Genomic DNA, 27402 nt, shown 5'->3' with positions numbered 1-27402 from the left:
TGGTATATACTCAATCAGTTCTCTTCGGCAGATGAAGACCGGGAGCAGTACTTATCGGCCGCACAATCTTCCTGCGCACGTTCTCCAGCTCATCAAAATTGGCCCGCACTGCAGCTGCGAGGATAGAGCTATCCTCGCAGGGACCTTTCCAATCCTTGCATGCAAAGACAAGACGTTCATATGCGACAGCGAAAGTGTCTTGCAAGTCGAAAGTACGATGGCACCACCGGCCTAAATCGTTTCCGTAGTGTGTTGGATCTTGGATACACAGCCTTTGTCCCACACGAAAATTCCCCGCCCTTACTGCGGCGCGTTTCGCTTTGACTAAAGCTCGCTGGCCACGCAAGTAAGCAGGCTCGTCAGCCTCGGACGGGATTCGCAGAGTCTTTGCGTTAAATAGACCAGGAGGATCGACCGCAACTCCAACGGATCTAAGGTCAACGTCGGCGCTATAAAACCGAAGCAACGCTAGAAACTGATCCCCGAGGCGATGGGGGCCGAGAAAGCGACCATGATGGATCTTGAGAAAAGCCACGATCAAGATAGCCAGCTCGTCGGATCCAATGCTCGCTTTGGCGGCCCCAAATGTATCGCGGGCCTCAAGTAGTGTCCGTGCTCCCGCATACAGAGGCCGAAGAACCGGATATTCAACCAAGTAATCCTGCAGGTACTCATCTATCGCGGGGACAATCTCGCCGCATTGAAATTCAAGTAGCAACCCCGTTGGCCCGTGTCGAGCTTTGAGGATTGGTTTCCGTTTCCCAAACAGCTGGACTGAGCCGTCAAAGATGGGATTGCTCAGCAAGATAGATCTTACCTGGCGAATCAGATTACTGTGGTCCTCCTGTATTTGAGGCCGGCTGGCACTCGGCCTTCGTGCCCGGCCTAAGGAACGCGAAGGGTCCTCGAAAGGCAGAAGAAAATTGAGGTTCGAGTGTGCTAGCGCAAGACCTGTCCGACGTGACCCAATGAGCTGAGGAGGTTGCGGAATCACTTTTCCCAATAACAGTGCTAAATCTGTGGTCACTCGATGTATTTGTTCGCGTTCAGTGGCACTTGGAGAGAGATAATTGTCGAGCGCCTGGATCTCGGTACCCAGATATGTAGTGGCATCGCCGGTGGTTTGAAATGAGGCCCGATAGCTCAGCCAGGGTTGTTGCTCAGGTAGGGGACCTGATCCCTGAATTGGGCCTTTCATGAATTGATCTTTCGTCGACTGGGCGCTGGTGTCCCGGGTCAGTCCACGCGAGTGCTTTCTGCTCGTCGATTTCTTAGTTTTGGATTCGTCTGCGGTGGGTGCCGGTCGTCCTGGTGCCCGGTACCCTGCACGATTTTCCGGGGGTATATATGGCCGAAAGAGTCCTGCAGGAGGCGTTTTAGGGTATATTTTTCGGATAAGACGAGCGCGATTCGAGGATCGATGGGCCTCTAGGGTCCGGCGGAGATCGCTGGTGAAAACATCGGGGTCCTGTGCCGGTGGGCCAGAGGCACGAAGTCTTCTGGGCACACGAAGCGGAAGGCGCGGGGACTGGAGGTCTGACAGCCGCATGGCAGCAAAATCATCTAGGCAGCATGGCCGGGGGGTAAGAAGGGGAGGGAGGGGGAGAAGAAAGAAGGATGAGGAATCTACAACCGACGCGGCACTATGGGCAAGGTACGTCGGTGCCTTAGGCTACGAGATCGGGCGATTGGACGCGAAGCTTAGGAGTCGGAAATTGGGACGATGATGGTTATGATAATGCCTAGATAGCCATATACATAGGTGGTGACCTACCGTAAAACAAGCTTTGTCTTCACCAGGGTGATGGTTGTGATCATGACGTACCGCTGAAGGCATTGTTCTGGACTGCGGAAACCCCACCGAAGTCACTCTCGACGGGTTCCTGTTTCGGACGGTGGCTTCATCTCACCGCTTGCCCCTCCAACTTCCCCTCTCCGGGTTCCTTATTTCTACCCATCCCCGTTTCCCGTTTTGACTTCTGTGTTGGCCCTTGCAGTGTGTCAGGATTATCCATGGCTGTCTTGCGCCCGTAGCCCCCCGTGTCGATTTGCCCCTCGACCTCTCCGTCCTTCTCCGAGGTATGCGCCATCCGTTCTCGTTTCCTTAGTTCATCAACATCTGGGTTGTCTGTCTTGGAGAGCGGCTGGCATGTGACAATTGCACTGATTCTGACGACCGCAGTAATTTGCTGGTGATACTTCTCGTTCTCGTCCTCGATCTCTGACCCCCGAGCTATGTCTGATCAAGAGAGCCCTGTGCAGGTGCCCGACGACCAGCCAGATCCGGTGCTCGTCGGGCCGGGGCTAAAAGCACTGAAAGATGAGGCCTACATGGATGCCACCAATGCGACTCCGAGTTTGGATGCCGATAAGAAGAACCAGCTGGAGAGCGATTCGCCTTCGTACTTTGCCAACCTTCCAGGGGCCCGGGCCCCAGCGGCGAACTCGCCCGGCCTGGCCTCGATACCGGAGGAGAATTACAGGAAAGAATCATCAGGGCAGGATTTGTTGCGTCGATTGAGTCTCGTGGGAGATGCATCGCCCATGTTACCCGAGCTTGATCCGCGCGACCAGCACCCAGGACTACGTCTAAGTGGCCGCTTGATCAGTGCCGCCTTCTGTATCCCGTACAAGCTTTACTTTCAATCAGAATCAGACTGGGTATGTTGTCAGTTCGAATGCTCACGGATATAGGATAGCTGACTGACCACTACCTGAGAGAGCAGACACTCAAGCCGCGCTCCGGCACTTCTGCCCTATTCGACTCCTTTGCCCATCTGGCCTCTAATGCGACGCAATGGTCTCATACCTTTGTGGGCTGGACGGGAGAGGTGGAACCAATCATAGATCCAAAGGCACCTTTACAGCAGATCCCCGCGAATGTGGCAGGTAAATTGCCACCTGGTTCCAATAACCCAGCCAAGGTTCCAATCAACAAAGCAGCGGCACCCGTCCCTGTTAATGCGAACCAGCAACCACCTTCACATCCATTGGTGGATGGAATCAACATTGGGCGAGAGGACCGAGAGCGGCTTGATGGTCAATTGGCGTCGGGACGTTATGGGAGAATTCTGCCGGTCTGGTTGTCAGACGCATCAGAGGAACCGGAAGATGTCATTGTCTTGAAAGACCAAGGACGATGGCGGCGATACGCAGAGAGGGAACTGTACCCGCTTCTGCATTATAAGCAGCATGGCCCAACTGATGGTCGTTCGGAACGGCGGTGGTGGGCCGATTACGTTCGGCTCAACCAGCTGTTTGCCGACCGCATTGCTGAGGACTATCAGGAAGGCGATGTGGTGTGGGTGCACGACTATCACTTGTTTCTTCTGCCCAGTCTCCTCCGTCAACGCATCCCCAACGTCTATGTGGGATTTTTCTTACACTCTCCCTTCCCCAGCAGTGAATTCGTGCGGTGTCTTGCAAAAAGGAAAGAGGTATTGACTGGAGTTCTCGGTGCCAACATGATCGGATTCCAGACCTTCTCGTATTCTCGGCACTTCTCCTCATGCTGTACCCGTGTTTTAGGGTTTGAGTCCAACTCGGCCGGAGTGGATGCATACGGTGCACACGTTGCGGTGGATGTCTTTCCCATTGGGATTGATGCGCAAGCTATTCAAAAGTCCGCATTCGGAGCTCCAGATATCGAGAAGACTGTGGCAGGCATTCGCAAGCTGTATGCAGGGCGGAAGATCATTGTTGGTCGCGATCGTCTGGACAGCGTGAGAGGTGTGGCTCAGAAACTACAGGCATTTGAGTTGTTTCTGGAACGGTACCCCGAATGGCGTGACAAGGTTGTTCTCATCCAAGTCACCAGTCCGACCAGTGTGGAGGAAGAAAAAGAAGACCCTGAGAACAAAATCGCCGGCCAAATTTCCAATCTGGTGTCCACAATCAATGGCCGCTTTGGTTCGCTAAGCTTTTCTCCCGTCCAATATTATCCGCAGTATTTGTCGCAGCGCGAATACTTTGCTCTATTGCGGGTTGCCGACGTGGGCCTCATCACGACGGTACGAGACGGTATGAACACCACGAGTTTAGAGTATATTGTCTGCCAACAGACAAACCACAGTCCTCTCATCCTCTCTGAGTTCTCGGGAACTGCTGGGACCTTACCCAGCGCGATTCACATCAACCCATGGGATCTAGTTGGTGTCGCAGGCGCTATCGACCAGGCCCTCAAGATGCCCGCTGGGCAGCGGAGGGAACAACATCTCAAGCTGTATAAGCATGTCATCACCAACACAGTGGCGGCGTGGTCAAGGCAATTCCTCCACCGTCTACTGACAAATCTTTCATCTTTCGATCAGTCAGTCGCAACCCCAGCACTTGATCGTGCAAAATTGATCAAGCAGTACCGCAAGGCGCGGAGACGACTCTTCATGTTTGACTACGACGGCACCCTCACGCCAATTGTCAAGGACCCACAAGCAGCCATTCCGTCTGATCGGGTCCTGCGCACCCTCAAAAGCCTGTCCGCAGACCCCCGGAATGCTGTTTGGATTATCAGTGGACGGGACCAGGCCTTTTTGGATGAGTGGATGGGCCATATCCCCGAGCTGGGACTCAGTGCTGAACATGGATGCTTCATTCGCAAGCCTCGGTCTGACGATTGGGAAAATCTGGCCGAACGGTCCAATATGGACTGGCAAAAGGAGGTCGTGGAAGTCTTCCAGCACTACACGGAACGGACGCAGGGCTCCTTCATCGAGCGGAAACGTGTGGCCTTGACATGGCATTACCGTCGGGCAGACCCGGAATATGGAGCGTTTCAAGCGCGCGAATGTCGAAAGGCCCTTGAAGATACTGTTGCCAAACGATGGGACGTGGAAGTCATGGCGGGCAAAGCCAATCTAGAAGTGCGACCCACATTTGTCAACAAGGGCTTCATAGCCACACGGTTGGTAAATGAATATGGCACGGAGCCCGGCAAGAAGCCCGAATTCATCCTCTGTTTGGGGGATGACTTCACTGACGAAGGTATGTGAAGCGGAAGTCGTTGTGGTAGAGCACCCTTTATTGAGACAATTGCTCGCAGATATGTTCCGCGCGCTTCAGAAATTCGACCTACCGCAGGGCCATGTGTATTCGGTGACTGTGGGAGCTAGTTCGAAACAGACAGACGCCAGCTGGCATCTGCTCGAGCCGGCCGATGTCATTAGCACCATCCAGGTGCTTAACAGCAGCACCAATAATCAGGACTATTAGCGATGAATGGAGAGAAAGCTCGTGATAGTCCCGATCGACCGGAATCGGACCTTTTTCGCCTTGGCAAGGGACCTTTGCCCCCAGAGGCCACCGGTCTGGCTCATTCCGAGCGTTGTCAGAACTTTGGCTGTGATGACTCTGGGCTAATCAGGTCGGGCAACTCCCTTCCCAGAACATAATCTCATGAACGTACACGAACCTGTTCAGATCTGGCGAATTGGTGATCTTTTCTTTTTCTTTTCTGCTTGCTTGCTGTCACTATGCTTCGATTCGCTTTCAGCCACAGGGAGTCACTGGCGTATTTGTGCGACGTCATTGGTGTTGCGCTGGTGTTGGTTTGTATTGTCCAGGTTATAATTCTGCCATAGATGGATGCATGAGCTTTGATTTATAAACCTGATTAGATACTGCGGTGGAGTGATGGTCAATGAAACCGAAGGTCTCAGCTTCCTTTCCCCCCCCTCTTTGTTTTATTTGTGGAGTGGACTAGCGCTTCCCCGCGGGGATCAATGGCGTGATAATGCATATGTAATTTGATGAGTTTTGACAACTAGGCTTGTATATCAAATTATCGATCCGAGCCGTCGCACTCGGCAATCTTTGCGAATAGCCGGTGCAGATGATCGGCACGAAGCCCGAGGCAATCGGGCTTTACGCGCCAATTTTCTCTGGGTCTTCCGCACTATGAGTCAGGTCAATTTCGGCTTTCTGGATCCTCCTCGGTCGTTTCTTAATCTCTTGACATAAAGGGGGCTCGTGGTGCTGACTGGTACAGAGACATGACAGCCGATCCAGAAGCTTTCTAAACCGCATCCGATACAATATCCGACGGCCGACACTAGATCATTCCTGTCGGCGGAGAGCAGACTGTTGAGGATGGTTGTCGAGAAATCGCAGAGTCCAATCTATCCTCGGTCCCTGGAGGCGAAGGATCGTCCATCTCCACGAAGCCTGTCATCCGACGAGGAGTCCGCCATCGGTGATAACCACCCTCGCCAGGATCTCGTTCAGATCCCCACCAATGCCAGTGCTGTGGCCCGTACGCTATCGGTTGTACGCACGCGTGAGTCCGGCAAGGATCTTGGCCCGCCGCCAGATGGGGGCTTCCAGGCCTGGCTACAGGTTGCCCTGGGTCATTTGATTATCTTCAACACCTGGGGCTACATCAACAGCTTCGGGGTTTTTCAGACATACTACACGTCGACGCTTGGTCGCTCACCATCCGACATCTCGTGGGTGGGCAGTATCCAAATCTTTCTGCTCTTCTTCATCGGGACCTTTTCGGGTCGTGCAACAGATGCAGGCTACTTCCGTTTCACTTTGATAGTCGGTGCCACACTCGAGTGTTTCTGTATCTTCATGACTTCGCTCTGCACAGAGTACTGGCAGCTCTTTCTGGCACAGGGTCTCGGGCAAGGTATTGGATGTGGCCTCATGTTCTGCCCCACGCTGGCTCTCATCTCAACTTATTTCGTCAAGCGGCGTGGAATCGCCCTTGGAATCACTGCCTCGGGCTCAGCCACGGGTGGTCTGGTGTTTCCCGCAGTCGTAATGCGCCTGCTGCCGCGAATTGGGTATGGGTGGACAATGCGAACGCTGGGTTTCATCACACTGGCAACACTGATTCCATGTCTGGTGTTTTTCAAGCAGCGTCTGCCACCACGCACAAGCGGGCCCTTGATTGAGTGGGCTGCCTTCCAAGAGTTACCGTATCTGCTCTTCGCGGTGGGCATGTTTTTGAACTTCTGGGGCCTCTACATCGCCTTCTTTTATATTGGCAGCTTCAGTCGCAATGTTATCGGCGCCTCGGAGACAACGTCCATCGATCTGCTGATGGTCATGAATGGAGCTGGCTTACTTGGCCGGCTGATCCCTAATCTGCTAGCCGATCAATTCACCGGTCCCCTCAACCTGCTAGTTCCGTTCAGCTGCTCCACGGCTCTCGTGGCCTACTGCTGGGCCGCCGTGAAAGACATGTCAGGCCTGTGGGCATTCGCTGTCTTCTACGGTCTTTCCGCGGCCGGTATTCAATCACTATTCCCAGCCACACTGAGCACTCTCACCTCGGACCTCAAAAAGACTGGCGTGCGCATGGGTATGGTCCTCAGTGTCGTGGCGGTGGCTGCGCTTATTGGGTCTCCTATCGCCGGCGCACTGGTGTCTAGTGATGGTGGGGGATACCTTTACGCGCAAATGTTCATGGGCAGTGCGATCATCGCGGGAACATTGACTTTGATCGGGGCGCGAGTGACCAAGGTAGGCATGGGCATCACGCGTGTATAAAAATTGATGGTCAGATATTGCTTGCGGGGCGGGTTGTACAGTAGACGGCCAACATACAGTATACAGAGCATATATATACGTGTCGGGGGGGATCCGCCGAACAGTGCGGAGTCCCTCTCCCACATGTGACTGATTAATGCGAACGCGGTGACTCGTCGCGCTTCCCCATCTTCTTGAGTCTTAGCGAATCTGTTCCACGGCCATCTTTCACCAGGAGTGCAATCCCAGTTGTACCTCAACTTTTGCCTCTGCCTGAAACCTACTCTGAACCGCTTCTTCATCGGTAAGTACGCGCCCTAATGGTCCCCCCCCCCCCCCACTTTGCCCCTCCATTTCTGTCCGGCCGCAGAGTCGGTGTATGTCCAGGCCGCAACGGTGACTCAATCATTGGCGGGAACAACACTGCTGACTTTGACCTGGGACCTATCGAGTATACTTCTCATTATTCCTCTTTACTACCGAGCCGCGGTTGATAAGCCTCCGGCTCCCTCCTATACACCTTCGTCATGGCACCCCGCGGTCGTGGGGGAAAGTTCTCCAAGCCTTCGCGAGGAGGTATGGTCGCGTGCATCGCATCCGCCGCCAAGCTCGCGCAACAGCAAGACTAATCCAATGACGATCTGTAGGAGGCAAGCACTTCAGCCGGGATGTTCAGCCCACGGACAAAGATGGCAATGCGGTCGGTCTCTGGCGCGTACGTTGAAAGCACCCATGCAGACCTTGCACCATCGCGCTACAATCATCCAAGAACTAACTCATAATTCCTGCTCAACATAGGACCCTGAAGATGAGGTCCCATCGTCGAGCGCGGAAGAATCATCCGAAGAAAGCTCTTCGGAAGAGAGTGATGAGGAGGGCGCTGGACCCAGCCAGGCCGCCACTTCAGCAGACGTGAGCCGTGAAGCCCGCAAAGCTGCCGCAAAAGCCAAGAAACAAGCAGCAATTGCCAGGCGAAATCAGCAGGCCGCACAGCCGGGCGATCTGCCACCTTCAGACGACGATTCCGACGAGGACCTCCCCGCGAACCCTAACCACACTGCCAAGTCTCGATCACAGCTGGTCAAGAATGAGGAGGATGAGGGGGACAAGCCCAAAAAGGTCGTGAAGGACCTCTCGCAACTTTCGCGGCGGGAGCGCGAGGCGATTGAGGCCCAGCAGGCGCGTGAGCGGTACCTGAAGCTGCATGCCGAAGGCAAGACCGAGGAAGCGCGATCTGACTTGGCGCGGCTAGCGCTTGTTCGAGAGCAGCGTGAGGCGGAGCGGGCTCGCAAGCAAGCCGAGAAAGAGGAGAAGGAAGAGCAGGCCAAGGAGCGGTCCGCTGCTGTGAAGGAGCGCGAGGAGAAATTGCGGGCTGCGGCTATGGGGAAGCAAAAGAAGGGCGGAAAGAAGAAATAGATATGAGGCGTACCTTTCTATAGAGGAAACGTGATCTAGCAGTTGCATACATCGTGATGTCCTTGCGTTGCGCGTTGCGGAGAAAACAGACACGAGCGTACAAGGCAATGAACAGAGACAAGAGGAAGGGTTGATATTTTGGTCTATAATGACCCCTAATGAAGATTCGGAAGATCTCCGGGATCCAATTATTGAGATCAAAGACGATGGGGAAACAAAAAAGGATCAAGTTCGTATACACCCACACGTCCAGAACGCGGCCAAGAGACCAGAATTATTCTTTTTTATGCATATCCAAGAGTAAACGAGAAGAGAAATCGAGTTTCATACATGGGATGTGGAATTGATATTCCACAAGTACTGATATCATGACCCCAGGACACAAGCCTGGGAGAAGAATTCCACGTCGTTGCGTGGCGTCTTTAAACGCCCCAGAACAGGCCTTCAACACTCCGCCCTTGCATAACAACGCCCCAGCCGGCAATCAGACTGACTAGCCACAGGACTGCAAAGACAAGGATGGGAACGAGAAGTAGTTCAGTATTATGCAAGAAAGGCAGGGCATTATATCCCAGAAAAGTGATGTAGGTGTAGTAGGTCAAGGCGGAAAGATAGAGTGTGTTGCCGAGAAAGGTAGCCAAGAGGTTGCTTGGGCTGCGCGTGAGGAGTGGCAAGAGTAAGAACTGTACCACATAGAGGTGAAGGTACAACGGGAAGAAGGCGCGGTTGGAGACCTGAAAATATCACACAGTGGTTAGAGGCATGTGCAGGGGCGCCCAATAGCTAATGCGGTTGGCACGGAAAGGGCCCGTCTTACATCAAAGCAGTAGCCAAACTCCAGCTGATCCTTCTCGCCTGGTTGCACGAATAGACCTTGTGCAGCACCTCTTCGACGGCCTCGGGAGCTGCGGAGACCGGTCAAAGACGCTGCCGCGCCGTTTGGACCGAACAATCGGCCAATTACGAAGTAGCCGATGGTCGAGACGAGGAGGGAGGACCCTATGAAATGCACAAACACAAAGAGAAATGAGAGCCGGATAATGGCGCCAAAGGAGGGGTAATAGGCGAGGCCCCAGGCCAAAGCTGTCAGAAAGAGGAAGAAAGAGAGGAGGTAGGTGAAGGACGGGTCAGGGCGGTGCCAGGTGTTTTTCGTTTCTGGGAATAAACGTCAATCTAGAGGTGATCTAGCGGTTTCAAGAGAGCTCGACAGCTTGTGAATCCAGTGCAGGAGGACTGACGTTTCTATCGGCCGGAATGCCGACGCAATTAGCATGGAGCCAGCAAAGCCGATCATGACAGGAATTGGACTTACATGGTAGTATATGGACTTGAAGACCTTCTTAGGGGCAATTAGCAATGAAGTCATCTCCCAGATGGCCATCTCGAAGTCCATCTGGGGGAATTTGAAAAGTCTATTGCGGAGATCAGCCTCATCCCTCGTCCCAGCAGGGGGCTTAGAGACCTACCGCTTGAAGAAGCGCGGCATGCGCACGCTGGACCCGCGACCAGACGTGGAGCCAAAGTTGGCCGAACCGGCATGTTGGCGGGGGACAGAGATATGCGGGTTCATGGTCAAGGCCCGTTTAGATCAGGAACCGGGAATCATTGAGGCCTGGGGTCGTGGCGTGTAGGGAACCGACGACGTGTCGGGGAAGTTATGTCATCGCATATCACGTGGGGGAGGGTGGAAGTGCCAAGGTACGTTCCTAGGCACTCTTTTATTGTTTTTTATCTTCAACGTCCCTCGTCTCTCCGACGTCTCACCCTTGGTGTGGGTGCTGCAATTTTTGTGAGCAATCTTCTGCGCACTTCTACGATGGACTCGGCGCTTTGACAAGGTGGAATCCTTGTCGCTCGTACAGATAGATACATACGGCAGTACATACTGGGTAAATACTCCAAGGACTATATGTATGTATGTACATAGAAGTCCACTCGGAAAGCATATTTGATCCATCGAGTCTTCGGAGGAATCAGAGTTGATGCCACGCACGGCCGGTCGTATCATGGCCCGGTGCATCACATCGCGTTATCATGACCTGCAGACGCCGAATCGTGTACGCAAAGGCAGATGCGAAATCACATGGAGATCGTCATTGGCTGCAGGGCTTCTCGATATACATAGGTAACTACATACAGTATTATATATGCGGTCTACAGTAGTATGTACACATGTCCACTCCGTCCTGATTTAGACTCCCCACCACGATCCACCTGGACAATTCCAGATCGACAAGAGGCGAGGAGTCAGAACGAAGTGGACGGGTTGAATATGGTATGCATGTGGAAAATATGTCAGGCTCAATGTTTTCGCCATGGATGGGACAGAGTGCTTCTTTGTCTTTTCCACACACATCGTGGTTCGATCGTCCAACCCCCTGAAGTCGTTGCATATCTTCATCAATATATCATAGGGATCACTAGTACGGAGAGCCGTGAAATCCATAATTTCCCCTGTCCCGCCCTCTTCAATTTCTCGACCTCTCAGTCCTGCGAAATTTCTCTTCCTCGCATTTGCACCCTTGGTCGCTTTCTGGCTTACTCGCCTGGATCGGCTCGAATTTAGTTGCGCTGGTTTGGTCGTGGCTCCATTCTCCACTTGGGCCAAACTTCAACCTTCCCCCGTTTCTCCGTTCAGGAGTTCGTCCCGCCCCCGGCTTTCTCGTCCTCCGGGCGCGTTGTCAACCCAATTGTCTGCACGCAGCCGCGCTGCTTCAAGCCCCTTACTTGTCAATGCGATGACCGAGTGAGGCATCCTCCCTGTGCCTCAATTCCGGACTTACGAGCAGCTCCAAAGCCTGACGACTGGCACGCCCGCCCTCAACTCTAGGCACACCTTTGGGCAGCGAGACTTCCATCATCTCGACTCTTGGGTATTGCTGGTACGTAGCAGCTCTGGATGAAAGGGCCCGGATCTCGATCTCGTCTAGCCGAACTCCAACATATTGCGCTGGCGTTGGCTGCTGTTCCCCGAATTGATGATTTGCAAACCCTGGAGAGCTTGCTGACCGCGACTGCTAGGCGTGACGATGTCTCAACAGCGCGACACCTATGCTTCTGCCTCGCCTCCTCGCACGCCCCCGTCGCAGACTGCCACATACCGTCCAAAGCGAGGTTATTCTACCCGGCCATCCATCCGCGATGCCTTTCCAGACGTCGTAGCATCCATGGACAATGCGCCGAGGGCCAGCGAATCGGGGGATGAGCGGGACCCCCATGACCTATCCCTTTCTCCGAAGCACGCCGCTCGAACATCGATTGTTGACAACATGCTCCTCTCGCTCGATCAGTTTTCTGCCCCAGACTCGTCCGTCCTTGATGATTATCGATTGTTCAACTCGGCCTTTGAGACCGAAGTGCATGGTCGATACCGCGGACACACCTTCTCTTCCTCAATGTCTTCTGACGCTGACTATGGCTATGAGGATGGTAGCAGCCGTTACGCGACCATCACAGCCAAGGGTCGACGAAGCAATAGCAGCTCAAATTACCAGTCAGTTCCCAAGAGGATGGACAGTAGTCGAGGTCGGGAGACAATGAATTCTCGGAGTGGTGCTGGAACAATACCGAGGACCAACGAGACTCGAAAAGGTAGCAAAGGAAGCCCGTCGACTGTGGACCACGCATACACGATGCCGAGAGGACGGGCCGACTCGGATGGCTTGGACCGACGCTCAGCCAGTTTCGACTGTGGACCCAAGAAAGCTTTTGTTCCCTACGCAGACCCTGGCGTGGACCAGGAATCACTGTTGTACGATGACGACGCAGCGCCGACACCCAGCGTACCAGCAGGACCACGCAAGTTCCCGGACTACAGGACTCCAAATGGACCCTCCTCATGCACACCGGTGGCATCGCGACGAAACAGCGTCAAATCAAATCACGGCCCTCAGGCCCGAAAGACCCGCCCAGAGAACATCGGGACTGGAACTCTCAAGACTCGAGAAAATGACTTCCAGCTATCTGGCGACACAGATCTCGATCTTCCACCGACCATTCCGGCTTCGCTGGACCCGCCTGCTCCCAGTCCCACCATTTCATATAACAAACCGGCTTTCCCTCAGCCAGAGCCGACAGCTATGAGTACCACGACCACCGTCACAGCCAGTACTACGTCAAACATAAAAGAACGACCGGGTTTCTTTCGGCGTGTTTTTGGTTCATCAAAAAACTCGTCACCCAGTCCAGCAGACTCTCCTGGACCGAATGCGAATGATTTATCCTATTTACAAGACAATGAAGTCAAAGATGCCACCGGTGCTACCGTCAATCTGACCGGACGACAACAGCAGGCATCCAGGGGCCCACCCCCTGCACCTCCCTCTGGTACTGGTCCCCGCGAGAGGCCCCAGCAAGTTGTCAACAAAAAGTCCTCTTTCTTTCGCCGGCGCAAGAAGTCTGTCACTGATCATGTTCCGCCGCCAATTGTGTTGCCTCAAGATCATGCTCCGCATCCTCTGGATTCGATGAAACCCCAGCCGAGTCCGGTGAGCAGCTTGCGCAAGGTCATGAACCCATATCTCGCCGATGGCGTAACCGTAAACCCGGAACCCAAGGAACATCGCAAGGCAGGAACGAAGATTCGCGAATGTGCCTCGTTGCAAGCGCAGAAGCCACGAGAGAGCGTGTCGGCCCCTGGAGCCAACTCGAAGGCGAAGCAAGCTCTCCAGCCTCCCAGTTCATCTCGCAGCCAGGACCCTTCGCTGTTGGGGGACAGTCGGGGTGCTGAAGATCAGCCCACGAAGAGTGGTGATGCTGATTTTGCTGTACCCAGTGATTCCGCTTTGCGGGAGAAGAGCTCCAATGTTGCCCCTGCTTCAGTGCTGTCACCTGTCGTGGAAGATTTTTCTCGCAGCATCAAGATCACCACAACAACCACAACGCATGGCACTTGTCAGGATGGCTTGGCAGGGACCAAATCGTTGGCGCCTCCAAACGAGACCAACTCTCCCGAGTCTCCCACTACGTCCGAGGTCTCACATTATCACACTGCGGCCAATACTCCAGTGATCGAATCCGAAGCACCGAAGGCACTTGAAGACACAGACCGCCCGACAGATGGACCAGGTGAAGCTATAAAGAACGGGCCAACGGTGTCTGATTGGGAGCAAGCTCAGAAGCTCTTCGATAGCCAAGACCAGGTGGTAGGCAATGACCCGGCTGCTGCTTGGCTTGGGGAACCTGACCGGGCCACCGTTCGAGAGGCTTACATGCGATTTTTCAATTGGTCGAATCTCAATATCCTTGCCGCCCTTCGCAGCCTTTGTGAACGGCTGGTGCTGAAAGGCGAAACACAGCAAGTCGATCGGGTCTTGGATGCCTTTTCTAAAAGATGGTGTGATTGCAATCCGAGCCATGGTTTCAAAGCTGTCGGTAGGTTCCAGCTCTCGAATGCCGTTTCTTTGATGAGTTTTCTAACGTTGTACTAGATGTTGTCCACACCATTTGTTATTCCCTTCTTCTGCTGAACACTGATCTGCACTTGGCCGATATTGATCAGAAGATGACAAAGTCTCAATTTGTACGAAACACTATGCCGACAATTCATCGAGTTGCCATGGATGCGGCCCCCGAGGGTTTCGAGACTCTGCGTCCTACCAATCGCTCCAAGAATGCGCCCGGACTAGTGGAGTCCACACATTCCGCACCCTCGTCCGCTCGTTCTCCGACTTTCCCTCCTGATGCTGGCCATCGCTTACTGGATATGGAAAATCCCGGACGAAATACCGCCGACGGCGAAGCTGGCCCATTAGTCAACACTCCTTTCGTAGAGACTGTCAGGGTCTGGGAACAACAGGTAGAATCCGTTCTGAAGGAATTTTATTCCTCCATCCAAAAACAGAGACTTCCTCTTCACGGTGCTCAGCCCGAGAAAGAGGTCTCTCGCATGACGTCGAGCAATCTCCTGGGTCCCTCAACTAGCATGCTTCGCAGGAGCCCCAGTACTATCAGCAAGAGTGGTTCTGATATTTTCCCTCGAGGTCGATCTGCTGATTCTCGACATGGAGCCGCAAGGTGGTCATCCAAACCCCGTTCTCGGGGAGCAAGGCTGTACCCTCCGTCCATGATGGGTTCGAGCCGCACCAGCCTGGATGACCAGTCCTCCGTCTTGAGCCCAACCGCCTCAAGCACATGGAGTAAATATTCTCTGGGCAAATTTACATCTGCCTCGGTGGACTCCTTTGGTTCGGAGTACCCTCGGGGTGAATATCAGCAGTCCATCGGTTTCGCGAATGCACTGAGTCAGGCCATCATCCGTGAAGATTCTGCCACTTCAGTCTACAGTTTTGACGAACCTGAACGGACTACACCTCTTCTGGAGGATGAAACGCTCGCCCTGGCTGGCGCTCCATGGGCGAAGGAGGGCAGCGTCAAGCACAAACATCACTTGGATGCGGTTGACAAACGCGCTAAAGATCGCAACTGGAACGAATGTTTTGCTGTTATCCAACAGGGATGGATGCGACTTTTCTCATTCAATAACACGACCAAGTCTATGCGACAGAAAGCAAAGCAACGCAGTGGTGGTGTGGTGGTCGGCGGTGGCAACTGGACAGAGAATGCTGAGGAGATTTGGAAGTTTATGCTCCGCCAAACCATTGCAAGTGCCCTTCCTCCGCCTGGGTATTCCAAGTCTCGACCTCACGTCTGGGCTCTGAGCTTGCCCACTGGCGCAGTCCACCTTTTCCAGGCTGGTACACCTGAGATTGTTCGCGAGTTTGTTTCTACGGCCAACTACTGGAGTGCTCGACTGTCGAAGCAGCCTCTGGTGGGTGGTATCAGTAACATTGAGTATGGCTGGAGTGAGGCTGTTATCAATAGTGCTCTGATCAATTCTGAGAATCGATCGCCTCCGCCATCGTCGGGAGCTCCCCGTCCGAGTATTCAAAGCTCAATTCGAAGCTCCATCGACCAGGGCACTGTACGCCCCAAACTCCCGGCAGACCGGGTCCATATCAGCGACTGGAGCCCTCCGCAGCAGAGCATGGTGGCCTCGAACTTGTCTGAAGAGGACCAGCTAAAGGCCCTGCAGGCGTATGTGAAGAACGTCGAGGATGATCTTCAGAGACACAACGAGCTACGCTCTGCGATGAACCTGGCCTTTTCGCCGCGACACCCCAACTCCGCCAAGGCAATGTCCAATTGGGAGCGGAAGTCGTCGTACTTGCTACGGGAAATTGTCAAGTTCCGCACGTACATCGATTCTTTGCGCAACGCGATTGTCCAGAAGGGCAAGATTTATGCTTCCTCGAATAACTACTATACTTCTTCTGCCGAGGAAACTACAAATCCGGAGGAGCAACCATTGAACTCAGCTTGATCGCACTCCACCAGTCTTCCATGGTCCCGTTTTCTGTTTATTTCTTCTCCTATCTTATTTACCTTGTGACGAGTCACACTCGAATCTGATTGCAAGGCCATTGTACATACCCTCCAGGCTGAGGGGTTGCGGGATACATATACTGTTCAAAAGCGACCTGGCGGCCTGTTTCCTCTCATTTTATTTCTTTTTGTACAATTTCACCTATGTTTCCTTGGTCATTCTCCTTTCTTTTCTTTTCTTTTCTTTTCTTTTGGTATCTATGCTCTCTTCTGCCTGGATGCGGATTTCGTTTTATCTTGTTTAATGCTCGGGACTACGAAGCGATGGATGCTACGGATACCATGTTTGTGATCCACTTGTGGAATATGATACCTCAATTTATTGCTGTCTCTGCCACTGTAGAAAGCGTGTCGAGCGTACATAGGTAGGATGTGATGGCTGGCCGTGATTGATCAACCGGCGATCCGTAGTCCATTATTGTTGTTGTTTCTCCAGCCGAGGACAATTCGCCGGTCGTACTTGCAACAGCTTTGTCTGCGTCACTTCGAGAGAAAGGGAGAGGGGTGAATTGTTAAAGCAAGAGAAGCATCGACGTCCACTGGGCAGATTCCATGAGAGCTGTCACAGAGTCCACCATCCAGCACCGCTCATTTGCCAATCGCGGTGGATAAAACGCACCGTCGGTGGAGACCCAAAACACGCCTAGACGCCGTCACCATGTCGACCAGAGCCCCAGTTGCACCACCTCCGATCGTCATCCCAAGCCCGCCTTCGGTGCGCATCCCCTCTTATGAGTCTGGAGCATTCCAAACCCCAGACGAGCTTTCGCCCCTAGATGCCGATTTTGGCGTTTCTGACTACTTCATGGCCGAGGACGCGCCGGGGGTGCAGCCCCCGAGTACCATCGACGACTCAATAACGCAGTCCCCGAGCAGAGTCCACGACGCGCAAGAAACCACAACAACCAAGGCACCCTCTGCCATCGAGGCGGAGAATGATCAGCAAGAGGCTGCCAGCGGAACGCTGCTGCCAGACCCTGAGGATTCCAGTCTTCTGCCTCCCTTTACCGATCGCGACGACAGTAGCCTGTTCCCCTTGTCCAGCGAGAATGGCGACCACGAACGAGGCAACAACCAAACACTCATCGAGGAACATGAAATGCGCCGGAAATTGATGGATATGGAATCGAGCTTCTTGCCTGAACCTTCCACCATTGAAGTCGCTGTGACCGGTCCCACCGCCGGCGCGGACGATACCTACCTGGTCGGCGTGGGTGGAGGTCACGATGCCGACCTGACAGGACATGCCGAGTCGTCCCAGCTATCCTTCATACCGCCATCGGAGACCTCCCAGGAACCTCACCAGCAACAGGGCGGTACTGCTGAGCCTCAAGAGGATATCGACACCGAATCCACTCCGGCGGCGCATGCAGAGCAAGCAGCCTACGATACAACACTGGACTCTTTCGCTTCATCACCTTCAGCATCTGCATTGCTCCGAGGTGCGCGCCGTCATCAATCTACTTTGTCCGAGGAACCCCAAGACACCACCGTATTTTCTCAAGATGACCGCCCTTTCCGATCCCAATTATCCCAACCCGACGAATCGCAGCTCACGCCCTCGAAGCTTCGCAAATCCTCTCGCAGCCTCTCTCCCGGTACGTCCAGACTTTTTAGTGACCAAAGTGTCAGTGCTAGTGGCAGTCGACGAGGAGGGAGTCGGCCAAAATACCTGACCAGCCGTCAATCCGCCAATCGTCTATCTCATTCCTCAGTCGCCAGCAATAACACTGAAACAACGCACAGTGATGCCACATTAGGTGCCGACTATGCGCTCCAGTCCGGAGGAGCAGCATCTGACCAATGGGGCGGCCTCCACTCGGGAAGTCGTACTCATATGACACGAACAACCAGCCTTGGAAGTATGGCATCTGGCGTCTCCGGATACAGCGAAGAGAACTCTTTAGAGCGACGACCCGTTGGCGGATTAGGTGACGGAGGGCTGCAAACCCTAGAAGAAGAAAGCTCACCTCAGTCTTCACGACAAAGAACAACATTTGACGATACCTCAGCGCCGGTCACACCGAGGGCCAAACCCCAAGACAGCCAGTTCACCAGTCAAACGGCAATCGCAGAACGGGTTGAGGTTCCAACCGCATTTGCGCAACGGTTCCGCGAAGACTATGGAAATTTGGGCCCATCTCCTGAGAAGCGCGCGGGGGCCTTGACTGCCACTCCTTCCTTTGGAAGAAGCGGTCGCACGATGACGCTCAAGGAACAAAGCAGCACTATTGATCGTCTCTCAAAGGAAAATTTTGACTTGAAGATGCGCATCCATTTCCTCAATGAGGCTCTAAACAAACGGTCCGAGGAAGGTATCAAGGAAATGATCTCAGAGAATGTCGAGCTCAAGTCGGATAAGCTCAAGTTGCAAAAAGACAACCAAGGCCTGAAGCGCAAGATTCGTGACTTGGAAAAGCAACTGAAAGATCAACAGTCTGACAAGGAATCCATGGTCAATCATGATCCTGAGGGGTCTGACGACGGGGATCGAGATTCAGCACAGGATGGGGAGATTGTATATCTGCGTGAACGAGTCGAGACCTACGAGCTCGAGATTGAAAGACTAAGATCAGAGAGCATTGCTAGAGAAAGTGAGAAGCGGCGTTTGGCTGAAATGGTAAAGTCTTTGAGTGAGAACCGGGCAGGGGGATCGGATGCCGGGGCGAGAGAAGAGAGGGTAATTGTAACACCCAATTGTCCCCTAGCCGATTGCATGCTAATATGCTATTTTCACAGGACATGTGGAAAGACATGCTTGACGCAGAAACAGCTGCTCGCGAACAAGCTGAAGAAGAAAACCGCAGACTACGCGATGAGTCAATTCGTCTCCGAAGTGAGATCTACACCTCCGCTGGCGGCTCGAAGTCAGGACAACGTGAGCGAGGGGCTTCGACCGTTTCATATGTCTCTGCATCTGAGCGAGATGGCGCCCGCAGTGCTCTTGCGAACACTTCCAGCAGCACACTAATGGTCGAGCTTGAACTTCTGAAGCAAGAAAATGCGGAGTTGAGGAAAGAAGTCAGCGCGCAGACATCGATGCTCACATCTCGCAATCGGGAAAAGGAACGGCTCTACCAGGAGATCGAGGAATTGAAGCTCGGCCACGGCCGTCATGGTGGCCGCTCAGTCGCTGGCGATAGTATTTTCGACCGTTCGGCATCTCGCGCCCAAGTGCGACCGTCCTCTGAAGTTAGCGATGGCACTGGTGTTTCGCGCAGTGATATGGACCGTGAGGAATTGGAAGCCCGAAATGGACAACTACGTGATCAGTTGTCAATTCTCAAGCTTGATAACCAGGCTATCCGAGGCCAGTTGGATGACTACGCCAGAGAATTGGAAGCCCTCGATAAGGCATATCAGGCTGATGTGGACCAGGCGGAAGAAGAAATGCAGAGCCTGCAACAAGAACGAGATCAGGCTCTCCAGATGGCGGATGAGCGTGATGCTGCTTTCCAGGATCTCCGGGCTGAAGCGCAGGAGGAACTGGATGCCCTTGGGGAAGAGCTCGATCAGAAGATTGTTGAATGTCAGCGCATGGGCGAAGACCTGAGGAATCAGGATGAGAGCCTGAAGGTGTTGCAAGCAGAGATGCGCTCCGCCAGTGAGGGTATCATTCGACTGGAGGAAGATGCGCAGAACAACCTGCAACGATACCAGGCCGTGCAGCTGGAGTTGGAAGAAACCAACCGTGAGATGGAGTCTCTGGAAAAGAGTCTCTTTGAGGCGAACACCAAAGTGCAACGGCTAACAGTGCAAATCGAGTCGAGCCAGAACGAAATCGCTTTCCTCCGGGAAGAGCAAGATGGCGACAAGATTCGTATCGGCGATCTGGAGTCGGAACTCAAGACTTACCAGATGAGTCTGTACAGTGAAAAGGAGAAGTCCCGAGAGCTTGAGCAACGGCTGGCCGACGAACGGCACCAACGCGAAGTAGTTGGAAGCAAGGAGAAGCAAGAAGTGCAGCGTATCATGAACGAACTGAATCGTGAAGCATCGGCAGCCAAGGAGGACGTCCGACGGTTGAAGAAGAGCCTATCAACCCAAGAGATCGAGACTTCTACCTGGCGCGAACGGCTTATGGATCTGGAGAATAACCTCCGAGAAACACTGGGAGATCTCAGTGGCAGTCGGTCCAGCCTGATCACCAACATCATGAAACTTCAGAAAGAGCTCGAATCTACTGCACTTCAGCTGGAAAGTGTTCGATCCCAGCTCGATGAGAAAGAGACAGTGCTTCGCAATCGCGACGCTCTTCTGGAGAGCCACGGGCTTGAGTCTCGCAAGCTTTCGGAGCTTCTGGACCGAGAGCGACAAGCTCGCCGGGCCGACAAGCAGTCGTTTGAACAGTCCCTTAAGTCTCACCAGCAAGCATCGCGGACTATCACCCAGAGTAATTCCCGTATCACAGACTTGGAGAATGCTCGGAACCAAGACCGCAAGCGCTTCGCTTCACTCGAACAACAGTTCAAGGATCAGCTTAGTGAACGCAACGCCATGTTCCTTAATATCTGGAAGAGGCTCTCTGCAATCTGTGGTCCTGACTGGGCACATTCGAACAGTCTGATCAACGGTAACCTTCCGAGCCAGGAAGTTATTGGCAATATCTTGTTCTGGCCGGGCTTCAGCCGCAACCTGCTACTTGCTATTAAGACCGTGGAAGGTGTGATTGGCCAGTTTAAGGGCCGCATTAGAAGCGTCGAGATCGACTTGACCAAGCAGCACCAAAACCTTGAACATATCTTTGCTCAGCGAATGCGAAGGCTGGAACGTGTTGAGGAGACGGTCAAGAATATTCGATCTGGGCGAGTCCATTCGAGTTCGTCTCCTGAGTTAGCCAAGCTGCGGGGTGAGAACAGACTGCTCAAAGCTGAGATAAATCTACTCCAGTCCAACTCACGGACCCATGGGTCGGCCTCCGCCACTGCAGCGGCAGTGATGGCATCAGGTTCTCGGTCTCCATCTCTGGGATCTCTGGTAGATGCAGAGCGATCGTTGACGCGCCATAATTCGACTTCTGGCAGCAGCGAAAGACCGCGTCCCGAAAGAGGTCTCACGCGTAGCTCGACTGGCATCCCGCAACCGTCTCATTCCTCGTCGAGCAGCACATTGACCAACAATGCTGGAGCCATGATGCACCGCACTCGCAGTGGACAACATGGTGGCTGGGAAGGCGGTGATGAGAAATGGATTCACCGGTTGCACGAGCTCGAGAAGCGTCTCAAAGCTGAGCGAGAGGGCCGCCTTCTTGACCGCAGTGGAGCACGGAAACGGCTGGAGGAGCGCGACGCTGAGAACCAGAAGCTTCGAGATCAACTTCAGCGAGAGCGCATCCGGCGCGGCCCTTCGGCAGCTCTCGAAGACGGACGCAATCGTACGGCGGTCTCTGACGGAAGACCCAGTTCGAGCGAGGGTGAGGGCATCACAGTGGACATTGAGATGTGATGTGATGACTCATGGCACATTGATCGGGCTTGTGAACTCTTGTGTACTTAGGTATAATACCCCCTTTTTTTCCCGTCCGGCTTGATGTTTCGGTTGTGTTTAGTTGTCCGGCATATTGCCTGCGCCATATGTGTGTGACGATCAGGCTACGATGGTCATGATGGCGTTGAAGTGGGTTTGGTTGGGTCTTTGTTTCTTCTCTTCTTCTATTGTATCTTATTCCAAATACATTTTACTCGTGGATGAGAATCAAATATGATAGATACGTACACAAAGGTCTACCGCAGCGAGACCTTCAGCGAGAAATCCACGATGCTCGTTCCCTGGTGAATTGTGCTAGTAGACAAAATATCCACGTCTGGGCACGCATAAGCTGCCGCGTTCTCCTCGGTCAGCCCGCCACTGACCTCGATCAAAAATGAGCGCTGTTTACCAGCCCAAGCTGCCTTCAAATGACTTGCCGCCTCTCGAATTTCCTCGGGAGTGAAATTGTCCAGCATGATCACATCCGCACCAGCCCCAATCGCAGCATTCGCCTCTTCAACACTCCGGCACTCAACCTCCACCTTCGTTGCAAAACCGCCAGCCGCCTTGGCCGCCTGCACGGCGCGTGGGATAGCCGCCGCAATGGACTCAATCGATGACGGATCTGCGACGCCTCCATCGGCTGCAGCGCGGTTATTCGCGGAGGCCCAGACATGGTTATCCTTCAGCATAGTCATATGGCTCAGATCGTGGCGGTGGGGGTCCGCGCCGCCGACAAGGATGCCGTATTTCTCGACGACGCGGAATCCCGGGGTTGTCTTGCGCGTCCCTGCCAGGGTGCCCTGCCACCCTTGAGCCTGGAGGGCAGCGACCATGCGGGCGCTTTTGCTAGCGATGCCGGAGCAGCGGGCGAGGATGTTTAGGGCTACGCGCTCGCCGAGCAGGATCTTGCGGATGGGCCCGCGGACGGTGGCACAGTGTTGGATTGGGGTGAGAGATTGGCCTTCTTTGACGTGCCACTCGATTCTGGGGGTGGTGTTAGAGATCCGGGAGGACGAGATGCAACATGGACCGAACGGAAGGGGAAGGGGAACGTACGTGCAGCCAAGTTGCGCGAATACCTCATCGAAGAATGGGATGCCGGCGACGATACCCTATGCGCATGAGCACTTGTTTTGTTTTTCATATCCCCGAGATTGCAATTGTCGCCCATCAAAGACGATGATGTCCTTACCTGGCTCTTGCCCAGTAAGCGTGCTTCACCTTCCGACTCACCAACCACAAATCCACCATAGTCCAGACTCGGGCAATCTTCCTCCAGCCAGGAGGTGATGAGGCGCTTATAGTTGCCCGGCAGAAGGTGCCGTAGATCTCCGTGCGTCGCAGCCATCTTGCACCAGTCGAGCCGGTCTCTGAGTGGGAGGTGCTTGCTGGCGTGGGGGAAGATCTGCAGATTGATGCTGCGACTGAATCTCCCCGCGTGGGGTCGGGGAGATTGGGAGGCGGGTCACGTGGTGATATCGTTGCTGGACGATTGAAGCAATGATGCGTTTGGATGGCTGGTGGTATTTGGAGTGACCGAGTATATCTTGATTGCGACGTGCTCTCCACAGTCGCAAGTTGCCCTTGTGTCTGGTGGGGAAGAGAGACGGCGAATGACGATCGAATAATATGTATATATACATCCGCACCCGAATTGGCGATGTTGCACCTGAGAACTATACAACAACTGATTATGTATTCTGAAATAGCCTCAAGTTTCGCGATCGACATTGGTTACAGGTAGTTCGAACCCGAAGCATGCCCATTAAAAAGATGCGATCTGATACTAACAGTGGAACAGTAGCTTTGGAAAGAAAATCAAGAATGATCACCAAGGCCAACCAATTATCAGGGGATACGAAAGGCTCTCTGAAACTGAGGACTCTACAATGATACTTCCCAGGAGACTGGGGCATTATGCAATACATGTCACATAGTCTACCTAGTCTCGCCCTCTACAAACCAATAATTGGCAATAGGATGACAATAATTTGTGAACCCGTATTATCACAAAGCACGGCAGAAAAAGGAAGCATGAAAGAAAAAGAAAGTTTCAATCTCAGCGCCTCTGCTGTAATCATAAAGTCATCCATTTGCCGTTCTTACCGTCCCGCCGCCTGAAGATCTCCAGCCACCAGACTCTTCACCCCATCACCAAGCGATATATCACCGTACTCGGCACAAGCGCGCCGAGCTATCCTCCGGAAAACGGCACGGACCCATAAAACACCACCACGAACAGACACCACACCGTATGTACATACTATAGAAGTGGATGTCACCAATCCGGCTTTCCCCATCGAGGGTGGGAGTGCTCCAGCCACCGCATGAGGCAGGGCGTGGTGGAACCATCCGCATTTCCGAGTCTCGAACCGCCTGAGAAACCTGAGCAGGTTTTCTTTTTTCGTTTTCTTTTTTCTTTCTTTCTGGAAGCGCGGTTGCTGCTCCGCCGGGCGGGTCAGGGACTGGGTTAGAACGCCCAAGTCACACGAAATACACAATAATTACATAGATCGAAAAAGGCAATCGTGTACCTATGCGACATTTTCTTGGAACACGAGAATAGATCGGAATTGAGACTGGAAGGGCTGGTCCCTTCCCGTGTCCATTTCAGGGTTGGCGCAGAGCTGCCATTTCGGAACTCAGGCGTGAGAAACTAGAATTGGCTCCGAGGATATTCGGTGAAGCAGCTGAGGATCGTGTGAGCATGGAATACAGACTGTGCTTGAATACTCGAGTCGTTCTGTGTCTGGCACGATCTGAGACCAATGCGCCATTAACAGGTTTAGGCAATATGTAATGCCCGATTATTCAGTCGCCGAGTGGGCATATCCCACAGACGAGGCGGGTTGCCGAAAAGAGATATCTCCTCGGGATCGGGCTTGATGTCGCGGAGATAAGAGGCTATGTCAGCTCGGCATTGCGGGAGCGTGCCGAGGTCTGGTCACCCGAGGATGTCATCAGGTATTCTGGTGGCGACTAGGACTCAACCCAGTAGGAATGAACCCCCGGCACGTCTGACCGCTTGCTGGTTAATGATTTCATTTCAGCTGTACCTTAGTTAAATATTGAGGCACGGGTCCACACTGAGATTGGGTGGCCTCATTGAATACTGATCAAAAACCCAAGATTACATACAGGTCATACAGGTGTCAATTGAACTCTATCCCGATGATCGGGACGGGACAAACTCGGCAAACGCTCGGCAATTATTTGACCCCCCGAGCCTCAGAGCTCTTGATCTACAAAGGATTTACTCCTTCCAGGCCTTGTACACGTTCTTGCATCCGAATTTCTGGCCCTTCTTCAACAGTACCATGGACCGCCACTCAGGCTCATTGATGGCATTGACATAGCGACTTGGCTCAACACAGAACCCAGCACCCTCGACGTGAGGCGGAGCACCATCGATCTCCGGAACGTCAATGTACTTGCCGGTATAGAACTGGAAGGCGGGCTCTGTGCTGTGCACCTCAAGATGAATCCCGGTATTAGGATGGCTGAACTGCGCGAGCTGGCGCAACGGGAGGCCGCGCGTGTCGAGGGGGATCTTGCTCGGATCGGTCTCCACGACGAAGACATCGTCGATGTGCGGCTCGGTAGCGCTCAGCACGAAGGGCTTGGTGACATCACGCGAGAACGTGGCAATGGTGCCCTGCGGAATGCCCGTTATGTCGAGGGGAAGGTAGTCCGCCGTGCTTAGCCGGGCTGTTGTGCCGGAGACGGTGGGGCCATCGCCGATGTTGAAGTAACTATAGCACCGAATGAGCATTTGACGTTCTCGCTATACGATAGACAATTAGTGGAACGGTGGCTGTACCTGTGGTTGGTGATGTTGACGACCGTCTCCTCACATTCGTCGCCGACGAATTCCACCTCATACTCAGCAGTCAGGACGGTCTTGGCCACACCACCCTTATCCTCCTTGGTCGCCGTATACCAGACGCGCACTTCGACGGTGCCAGGGTATCCCTCTTCTGCATCTTGGGAGCGATACTTGAAGAACAGGGTATCGCGACCATGGCGTTGGACGGTGTGCGGACCTTCGAAGATGCGCTTGGCCCAGCCCTTCTCGCCGCCGTGGAGGGCATTGGGCCCGTTGTTCTGGACCAGCTGGTACTGACGACCATTCAAGTTGTCGATGAGCCCGTCCTTGATCCGGTTGGCGACGCGACCGATGGTGGCGCCATAGTGCGGGGTGTTGTACTTGACGTAGTGGTCCTGCGTGGGGAAGCCCAGGACGATGTTTTTGCCGCCGACGCGGAACTCTTGAATGATGGCGCCAAGGGGCAGGAAGGTGAACTCGGCCTGTTCAGGAGCGGACATGGTGACTGCAGTCGGCGTGGTCGTGGTGGTGAGGTGGGATGGGGGGAGTTAAGGGTCTGCCATGACGTTGAAACCCCGCAATGAGACGGAATCTTCTACCGGGGGGGGGGGGTAAATAATGGCGCCGGCGAAGGAGGCGGTACCCTGTTACATCGATCAGGCCGATTAGGCTAAACTGTGATTCCTCGTTGTGAAGCTGCCGGAAGAAATCGACCAGCGGGTAGAATGGAGCAAGACTTCACATCTCGAGACATCTCGATCTCACTAGGGCTTCATCTCCCCGTGACTGGGGAATTCGGAGTCCACAGTATTTATTCAGTAAGCATAATTACCTAGGTCGGGTCGTGGACCTAGCATTATGATTAGGAATCATTTATTACCAGGCACACATGGTCGGGACGAGTGCATGCAAGGCCGGAGATCCTGCGCTCCTTTGAGTATAGACAGAGACACTATTGGGATGAATGGGAGAGGGACAACTCAGACTTGTCATTTCTTCCTGTCGGGGTTTAGAACAACACCAACATCCGTCTCGGGCAATACGGGGTTCCGGGCGCCGAAGGATTGTCATTTTACCCCGGACTTGGCTCATCACTGCTTCCGTTCGCCGAGGCGCGGAGGGGGCGCCCCCTGAACGCGCTATTTTTCGCTTTGTGGTATTTTCTTGGATGAATCATGAATTCATGATTCTTGATTTGTGACGGGAGGTCCGGTACAGGAAGGCGGCACCGAGGGACCGGGGTCCATGTGCATTCAAGTAGCCCCCCCTGATAGAATCATCACTATCGATGGGAGTGGTCGCGGACACGTTTGGAGTTCATTATTATTCAGGATCGGAATCTTAAATCCCGGTTTCACACTCGCTTCGCCCTCTTACACGGAGCCCGGAGTAACTATCCGTCCTTCCTCGGATCTTCTCAGTTCGGCAAGTCGGGATTTCGGACAGTCGAGTGTCTCACGTAAGAGGAAAACAGGGGAGATGCTCCCCGGACGTGCTTACCGCTGGAGATACTTATGCGCCCTATACGGAGTGGAAGCGAAAAACGCGAGAGTGGAGAATCAACCGGCCCACTTCTGGGAATTTCAATTCCGCTGACTCAAGCGGGCGTCGTGGTCGACGGTTCTTGATCAGCAAGACCTTCTTATCGTTCTAGCCCAAAGGCAAAGTCTAAATGGCGCAGCATGCTCGTGTATGGGCTGGGAAATGGAGATAAGGGGCTACGCCAGGGGGTAACTCCGCGCTGAGCTGACGCTGAATCATTTCCTACAGTAGTCGCAGTACCTAAGCAGGCATTCTGGAAGCCGCATTAGTCAAGGTGGAGTCTCGATCAAGTC

General features: G+C 53.7%; 9 protein-coding genes across 9 annotated transcripts; 5 read left to right on the top strand and 4 right to left on the bottom strand.

Annotated features, from left to right (window-relative positions):
* Positions 1-10: 10 nt before the first annotated feature.
* Positions 11-1549, bottom strand: N7459_000733 (uncharacterized protein; the record flags this gene model as incomplete). Its single annotated transcript, XM_056939918.1, has 1 exon — positions 11-1549. The coding sequence occupies one exon, from the start codon at positions 1547-1549 to the stop codon at positions 11-13; it is 1539 nt and encodes a 512-aa protein (XP_056804198.1).
* Positions 1550-2235: 686 nt separating this feature from the next.
* orlA (putative alpha,alpha-trehalose-phosphate synthase subunit Tps2) lies at positions 2236-5208 on the top strand (the record flags this gene model as incomplete). The annotated part of the gene is made up of 3 exons (XM_056939917.1): positions 2236-2661; positions 2727-4980; positions 5039-5208. The coding sequence occupies 3 exons, from the start codon at positions 2236-2238 to the stop codon at positions 5206-5208; spliced, it is 2850 nt and encodes a 949-aa protein (XP_056804197.1).
* An 876-nt stretch (positions 5209-6084) lies between these two features.
* On the top strand, positions 6085-7491 carry N7459_000731 (putative MFS monocarboxylate transporter; the record flags this gene model as incomplete). Its single annotated transcript, XM_056939916.1, has 1 exon — positions 6085-7491. One exon carries the CDS (start codon positions 6085-6087, stop codon positions 7489-7491), a length of 1407 nt encoding a protein of 468 aa, XP_056804196.1.
* Positions 7492-7997: 506 nt separating this feature from the next.
* Positions 7998-8886, top strand: N7459_000730 (PDGFA associated 1 family protein; the record flags this gene model as incomplete). The annotated part of the gene is made up of 3 exons (XM_056939915.1): positions 7998-8046; positions 8118-8185; positions 8269-8886. 3 exons carry the CDS (start codon positions 7998-8000, stop codon positions 8884-8886), a joined length of 735 nt encoding a protein of 244 aa, XP_056804195.1.
* Positions 8887-9308: 422 nt separating this feature from the next.
* N7459_000729 (unc-50 family protein) lies at positions 9309-10456 on the bottom strand (the record flags this gene model as incomplete). The annotated part of the gene is made up of 5 exons (XM_056939914.1): positions 9309-9620; positions 9704-10041; positions 10125-10128; positions 10199-10298; positions 10353-10456. 5 exons carry the CDS (start codon positions 10454-10456, stop codon positions 9309-9311), a joined length of 858 nt encoding a protein of 285 aa, XP_056804194.1.
* Positions 10457-11915: 1459 nt separating this feature from the next.
* Positions 11916-16207, top strand: N7459_000728 (Sec7 domain protein; the record flags this gene model as incomplete). The annotated part of the gene is made up of 2 exons (XM_056939913.1): positions 11916-14259; positions 14316-16207. The coding sequence occupies 2 exons, from the start codon at positions 11916-11918 to the stop codon at positions 16205-16207; spliced, it is 4236 nt and encodes a 1411-aa protein (XP_056804193.1).
* Positions 16208-16927: 720 nt separating this feature from the next.
* Positions 16928-21714, top strand: N7459_000727 (putative anucleate primary sterigmata (ApsB); the record flags this gene model as incomplete). The annotated part of the gene is made up of 2 exons (XM_056939912.1): positions 16928-18949; positions 19009-21714. The coding sequence occupies 2 exons, from the start codon at positions 16928-16930 to the stop codon at positions 21712-21714; spliced, it is 4728 nt and encodes a 1575-aa protein (XP_056804192.1).
* Positions 21715-21992: 278 nt separating this feature from the next.
* N7459_000726 (nicotinate-nucleotide diphosphorylase (carboxylating)) lies at positions 21993-23089 on the bottom strand (the record flags this gene model as incomplete). Its single annotated transcript, XM_056939911.1, has 3 exons — positions 21993-22725; positions 22798-22853; positions 22934-23089. 3 exons carry the CDS (start codon positions 23087-23089, stop codon positions 21993-21995), a joined length of 945 nt encoding a protein of 314 aa, XP_056804191.1.
* A 1905-nt stretch (positions 23090-24994) lies between these two features.
* Positions 24995-26067, bottom strand: N7459_000725 (uncharacterized protein; the record flags this gene model as incomplete). The annotated part of the gene is made up of 2 exons (XM_056939910.1): positions 24995-25493; positions 25562-26067. 2 exons carry the CDS (start codon positions 26065-26067, stop codon positions 24995-24997), a joined length of 1005 nt encoding a protein of 334 aa, XP_056804190.1.
* Positions 26068-27402: the final 1335 nt, after the last annotated feature.

The sequence above is a fragment of the Penicillium hispanicum genome (assembly GCF_028827665.1).
Source record: "Penicillium hispanicum strain IBT 35686 chromosome Unknown utg000001l_segment0_segment0, whole genome shotgun sequence".
NCBI lineage: Eukaryota > Fungi > Ascomycota > Eurotiomycetes > Eurotiales > Aspergillaceae > Penicillium > Penicillium hispanicum.
Note: the sequence above shows the minus strand (reverse complement) of the source record. Positions and strands in the feature narration are given on the sequence as shown.